This window comes from Belonocnema kinseyi, chromosome 10 (assembly GCF_010883055.1).
Source record: "Belonocnema kinseyi isolate 2016_QV_RU_SX_M_011 chromosome 10, B_treatae_v1, whole genome shotgun sequence".
In the NCBI taxonomy this organism is placed as follows: Eukaryota; Metazoa; Arthropoda; class Insecta; order Hymenoptera; family Cynipidae; genus Belonocnema; species Belonocnema kinseyi.
The window spans coordinates 102,209,495-102,216,884 of NC_046666.1; the positions used below are offsets into that span (position 1 = coordinate 102,209,495).

Consider the following 7,390-nt stretch of genomic DNA (forward strand, 5'->3'; position numbering starts at 1 on the left):
AGCCAAGGAGAATGAAAAGAAAGAGAGGTATCGAGACCTTATAAGGGAGTTGCAACGATTGTACCCGGAATATTCTGTTAAACTGATCTTCCTTATCATCGGTGCTCTTGGAGGTGCCAAGCTTTCACTTGCTAATAGCCTAAAAAGCATCCCTGCGTGTCAACAATATGCTAGAACACTTGCTGGATCGTCGTATTGATTCCTTTACAGACTGTAACCACCTATCTCACGGTTGTGAGACGTGGTTATGGCTGAAATTTTACCACGATTTCGCTGGAAGCGAGTGCAATTATTCAGATTAGCATCCGCTCCCGGCGAAATCCTGCGGTTGTTCTTATGACAAATTTTTAATTATATATATAAAGATAATTAATCTTGATAAACTTATTTATTTATTGTCAACTATCATTTAATGATTTAACTTTACAAAATTTAAAAATTTTACTGTGAAACCCAGATAAATTTTGTAATATATTTTTACTTTATAAGGAATTTTGATTTTTCTTTTCATTATAAGAAAAACCTTTTGCAATTGCTTGGTGTGTATGGTTTTTTTCACTGTCCGTAAATAAATATATTTTCACTTGGAACAGGGAATTTCGGACATGGAACGGCAATTTTTAGAAAGAACTATAATTCAGATTTAGAAGAATGGAATTGAACAAAATTCCTGTTTCATGTGAGAATTCGTCATAATTTGAAAATTCCCTCATCCAAATTTTAGATAAAGAAAGTACCCCATTACTCAAAGAAAAAATTTTTAGAGCAAAAGTAGTGTTTCAAAGAAGAAATATTTCTGACTTATAATTGAAGATTTTGTCATATTGTTCGCTGCAAATTCATCCTTTTTTAGTTAAAAATTCATCTACTTAGTTATAAATTAAACTCTATTATTAAAAAAGAATTTTTTTGGATTGCAGATTCATTACTTTAATTGAAAATTCATCTACGTTTAAAAATTAAGTTTTTAAAGGATATATCTGGATGTCAAATTTTATTGCGCATTATTTTTTCTGCAGATAAAAAGTTGTAGCTTTTTTAATTCAACAATTAAAGCTAAAAACTGAGAGTTACAAAAGTACGATTCACGCTGAGCATAAAAAAAAAATATTAAGAATTTTACAAAACTTTTTTTTTTATTCCTCTCACTCTATCAGTCGAAGGATACCCTAAAGCGCATTCTCTGCAAAGTTTATAGAAAAATCAAAATAGATTTTTTTAAGTCAGATAAAACTTTTTATCTAGAGGATAAAAAATACGCAATAACACTTCACATCCAGATGTATCCTTAAAAAATTAAAATTTGAACATTTTCCTGAAAGCCTCCAGGAGACTTCGTTTTCGCTAGAGAAAATTTCATGTGCCCTTATTGTATCCGGACACTCATTAATGTAGATTATCGATCCAGTGACGATTTTGGATTTACTAGTCTGGTAGTTTTTTTTTAACTTTATTTAATTTCGAGATTTCGCCCGGCAATGCCAGGCCTCATCGGGAATACATTATCAGAAGGAGCATCTAATGTAGTCTTTTCTTACTCCTTGTCCATGTTATCAGTTGGATGATCGTCTCCTGTCCATAATTATTTTGTAAAGAAGTAAAAAAGACTGTCTATTTTGTCGATGTCAATTCTTTCGATTTTTCCAATCTAAAGTTTAAATTTAGAAAAGATGTTAAGGTTGCCGTCTAGCGAGGTTAAATGTACATTGTCGATGCATTTACGGTTTCTGTTCTACTAGTCTAGTTGTATTAAAAAAAAACTTTATTTGAATTCGTGCTTTTCTTAAATATATAAAAGTTTAGTTGAAAATTAATGTTTTAGGTTGAAAATAAAATTACTTAGATGAAAGTTAAAGTCTTGTAAAAAATTATTTTTTACATTCTCGTCATTTATGTTTGAGAAAGTATTAGAATTGTCCGAAATTTGACACCACAGTTTTTCAACGGATCGCCAAGTTTTGAGACCCTATAAATCTGAAAATCAAGGGAAATTTTTTTTAAACATTCCATTTGTCTGAATAATTAAAAATTAATTAACCAATGATAATAGATATTCCACTAGACCAATATTAGTAATTTCAAGTAAAATAAGACTAGAATACAGTGCTCACAAGGTCGATTTCATGAAGAATTGAAATTTTTTGTTTTAAGGGTAGTTTTCACGTACTCGTGGGGGTTTGTTAGCAGTCTCAAATGCATATGTCTGATACACAAAATTCTTCGTTATATGATTCTCTACAGGTCCCCATACTTTCCAGTCGGATTTTTCCCTACCCTAATAAATCATTCTAAACACTCATAAAAGTGACTCGACAACTGGAATTCAAAACAGATTTTCGCAGACAATCTTAAGTCACCGCGTTCACAATAGAATGATCTTTGTTTTGATATAAGGTATGTTGCGTAAACTGATTGGTGCAAAATACTAGTATCGACTTACCTGTTTATACCTGCCACCCCAATAGTAATGATGGGAAAAAAATAGACAACCCAATGCTTGCATATTCTATAAGCTTCATGCTTTCGATTAGTATATAATTTGTTTCGTAAACGAACGATTGCAATTTTTTTTAAAAGTCGTTTTTGAATTTTTAATTAATCATAGCCTTGATTGAAATCTTTTAGGCAACCTACTCGCGATATATTTTTCAACATATTAACTTCGGTATAAAATACTTTTCATCGCGTAAACGAATGGGTAAAGGTCGTTTTATATTCGGATCCTCTGCTATATTTTTTATTAAAAATTCATTTCTTTGGTTGAAAAATGAGCTATTTGATTGAAAACCTGTATTTTCTGTGGAAGAATTTTTTAAACTGAAAATGTAACTAATGTTCCAGTTCAATATTCCATAATTCAATTAAAATCTAATCTCTTCGGTTGAACGTTCTTTTTTCTATTCTCCTTTACTCATAATGTGCCCCCTAAGGGATTACATGACCTTCGTTTCTTTCATGACCATCTGCAAACTTTATCTGATCTTATCCTTACTATTTACAATATTTACAATATTTGCAATATTTATAACTATTTACATCAATTCTTATGTCTTCTGATTTCTACATTAATCTAGCGCAATTTTACTGTGGAAAGTGTGAGCGAGCGAGTGAGAGCGAGCGCATCTTAATCTACTTCTACTAATACATAATAATAGCTACTTACAAATCTTTTTCATTCGCCCCTCCAGCCCCCTCCAACTCCTTCGTCCACTCTTCTCCCAATCCATGCTCCCCTAGCATCTTTACCACATTCTCTTGCCAGCTTTCCTTATCTTCCATTCTTCTCCCATATCCTTTCCACACATGCTCCCATGTTTCTTCTTCCCATTCACATATTCTCGCAACCTATATTTTCTCTAAATACTTTGTTACTCCTGCCCTTTTTATCATCTTATACCATTTATTATATTTTGATTCCTCAATCATTCCCCATCTTTCCATTAATTGTCTTTCCCTGTCATTTGCCTTCAATTCTTCATAGCTTACTCCATTACACTCTCCTATATCTCTTTCAATAAAGAACTCCTTTTTTCTTCCTATCTTGTAAGTTCTACCGCTCTCCCTCCCCTTTTTTCTACCTCCTTCAAACATTTTTTCTCTAACTCCCCTCCCTTTGCCCCCCTTAACTTCGTCTCAAATTTCCATGCCCTCTAATCCATTCTAGTACTTAATTTATTCCATTGTGCCGGCCATACTAGCGTATCAAATAACCACATTCTCCTTCTCTAATTTTACTTGAATCTTCTCTTCCCCATTCCCCATACTTGTTTCATTATCGCTGCGGCTTTTTTCAACCTTTCTCTCCTATGAGCTTTATGATCTCCATTCGTTTGCAAGGTATATCTCAAATATTTAAATTCCTTTACTTCTTCTAAAATGTATCTTTTTGGTCATAAATTCCATTTTTCTAGTTAAAGATTAATCACTTTAATTGAAAATCCATCTTTCTGGTTTAAGATTCAATTATTCCAGACAACGTTATAAAATTTTAGTTTAAATAGTTCATAGTTCTAGCTGAAAATTCATCTACGGTCAAATATTATTTTTTATATATGCATTGATGTTCTGGTTTTGGCCAGGTGATAGTCAATTGAATAAATTGATCTTAAATTATATTTTATCTACTGGCCTTAAAAATCCTTTATTAACGTGTTACATAAAAACGTTTCCATCGTCGACGCCGGACCTCATCAGTATAAGATTAAAATCATCAGATCGTTAAGGAAATTACAAAGTTTTGAAAGCGTTGACATGAGAAGAACTAATCACATAGAATCCTTTACACATGATTAAATCATAAAAAAAATGAAATTATCATGCGAACGTGTACAATAAAAAGCCGCTTTACATTTTGTTCTTTAACACAGCTGGAATCATGAGTATTCTCAAATTTAAGGAACAAAATCTAAAGCGGCTTAATTGCATTGTATGCTCGCGTAATAATTTTCGTTTTAAAAAAATGACCTAATCATTTGTAATGGAATCTATATGATGAGTTTTTCTTATGGCAACTCTCTTAAACTTTGTAATTTCCTAAAGTTCTGATGGTTTTTATCGCATACTTATGAGGTCTGACATCGATGGACGAAACGTTTTTAACCCTCGAATGGCATGGTGGGGTCAGCGCCAACCCCAGGATGATTTAAAAATGTATTTTTATAAAGAGCAAATTCATGTTGCAGGATTAGAGTGCTGTTCTTATTGTTGAGTAGCGAGCCACTGATACAATAGCAACTAAGCCCTTTAAAAAAATATTAGGGTACGCGAGGACATCACCGTTCCATCTGTTTCCTCCTGACTCACCGTACGATTTAAGGGTTAATGTAACATCTCAATAATGGAAAAAAGATGTTTAAAATTAACGTTATAAATTGTAATAATTTTTTTTACGATTTCCGCAAAATATTAATATGTTGCTTTTAGTTGACCGGGAAAATAAAAAACTTGACTGGCAAAAACCGAGAAATGAGCGGGAATTCGAAATCGTCCGTTGAATCGCCACCCTGTAGATATGCTTGTGCTCCGCAAAATAGGGCTAAGCGAAACGGTTTATGCAGTTTTTAGCCATCAACTGATTTAATGTTTAGAATTAGATTTTAATATCTAAAATATTTAATGTTTAACTCGTATGCACGGGAGGGAGACAGAAAATATATGTTCAAAACCCTAGATGCATAATATGTCACTTAACCCCACAATTTGGGGTAAAGTCACTGACTTTGCAAAAAGGGTAAAAAATGGTAATTAGTTAAAGTTCACATGCGCCGCTATCAAGAAACATAAAATAATAATAATGTTGATATTTTATTTCAAGATTTATTGCATTTATCGCTTTTAGGTTTCGGCAATGGCTCTGAATCAAGGAGTGGAAGTGGATGGTCAAGTTCCTCCACCAGAGGAACGTTATAGAGCACAGCTTGAACAACTAACGGCAATGGGTTTTAGAAACAGAGACGCTAACCTACAAGGTAAGTAGCTTGATTATCTTGCTAAAAAATTAATTTTAGTTTGCATCTAAATAATCTTTAAAATTTTTCAGCTTTAATTGCGACATTCGGAGATGTAAACGCGGCTGTTGAAAGATTACTGGGCAGTTCACAAGTTTCTATGAGCTAACCACCAATTAATAACTCCGTTATACCACAGTAATCAATAATTTACTCCCGATATACTTCTTGCCTCGGGCGCGGTGGGCAGATGTTTGAGGTAATTTTGACTGTAAAAATTATAAACTCTCCCCAGGCTCTTGGTAAAAAAACGCTATTGACTCGTTCACAATGTATTTTCTTTTTTAATTTAAGTGGTACACGCTCGAGTAGGTATGACGAGAAACGCACGAGTTTCAGTATCTTGTTAATATTTCATCTATCTGTATATTAATTGATGTGCTATAAAGAATATGTAACAATTGTACCGGGATTATAACTTGATTTCATCATTATTAATTGTTCAGTTTCGCTATTATTGCAAAGCAGTGTTGCATACAGCATCGATCTAATTATTAAGGGCATGAGAGCGTAACCTCAAAAATGATTTTTTAAATAAAAAGCATTGAGAAATGTTTTTCTGGTCTTCAATTTTTACAATTATAAAAAATTGTATTAACAAATTTTTTGGCTTTTTTCATCATTCTAAAAATTTAGGACCAGGCAGACTTTTCTTAGTGTTTCTCATTTAATTTCCAAAATTTCCAACTCGGTATCGTGTTTCATTTGAACATAAGTTACGTATGAAAAAAACTTAAACATTTTTTTCAGGTTACGCTCACATGGCCTTAAGAAAACGTTCAAAACAAACAGTTAAACATGATCAGTGACTTTCATATGCAATAAGGGGGATAAGTTCCATACAGAAAACATATATACATAGTTTTTTAAGTTTCTTGTCACGAGTTTTCTGAGAATGACCTATTTAGTCGCTTCAACTAGTTAAAAATCAATTCTTTATCAGTTTGTGTTTTGCTAAGAGGCGATTTTCTGTTCATGGATTCTTACAAATTTTCGCTTAAGTTGGGCGCCAATACATTGTGATTGCGAAATACTTTCTGGAAAGCAATTCGTGTAATGCTAGCAAGATTTTTTTAATTGGTCGAAGTTATTTTTACTTAAAAATACTGTTTATTGCCTACTACCTGCATTTTTTTATGTTCCGATTTCCAAAGCTTATGAAAACTTGTAAAAAGTGAAAAACCTTAATAAAATTGTTCCGTACAAGTCACGCCGCATTTTCTCAAATTACATATTTTATCGTAGATATTATATTTACTTTTAAACTTGTCTTTAGAAAGTATGCTTTTGCAGTTAACAATCCACAATTAAAAATGGTTAAAACCTAATAATTATTCATCGATCAATGCCTAGCATTGACATACAGAAATAATTTTATTTCAGTTCTAAGTACCAGGCATCACTTAATACGATGTTATTTATGTTATAAATACTTACATTTATGTCCTCAAAATCGGACGAAATATGGTGTTAATATAATTGTTACATTAAAATGTTTTATACACAGAGGCATATATGCTACACAATATGCATGCAGACACAAGACATACTTAAAATCTAATTATCAGCTAATATTAAGTTGTGGGAATAGGTGAATGTTGTAAATTATCTTTATCGAAGAAAGCGATTATAATTTTAATATTTTTGATTGACACCCCATTATATGAATATCCATGCGTATTATACCTATTACCTTTTATGTGTACTCAGTATATTCCGCTGGATCGAAACATTTTGTAAAAGTTTTGCGAAATAAAATTATTGTTGATTCGTAAGATGACTTTTTATAATACATGTATGGAACCCTGTCAGTTTCTCTGCATGCTTACCGCAATCAAACTGAGTCTTATCGATGGTTTGGATAAACAGATTGTCTCTCATAG

The 7,390-nt window shown here is 32.2% G+C and overlaps 1 protein-coding gene across 2 annotated transcripts in view; it reads left to right on the forward strand.

Moving 5' to 3' along the window:
- Positions 1-7,025, forward strand: part of LOC117181430 (ubiquilin-1) — a 76,263-nt gene extending 69,238 nt beyond the window's left edge. For both annotated transcript variants that reach the window (XM_033374078.1, XM_033374079.1), the window contains exons 6-7: positions 5,339-5,468; positions 5,540-7,025. In XM_033374078.1, the coding sequence (XP_033229969.1) occupies positions 5,339-5,468; positions 5,540-5,616 (207 nt within the window). In that variant the 3' untranslated portion in view covers positions 5,617-7,025. The remainder of the gene's footprint in view (positions 1-5,338; positions 5,469-5,539) is intronic.
- The last annotated feature ends 365 nt before the right edge of the window (positions 7,026-7,390 follow it).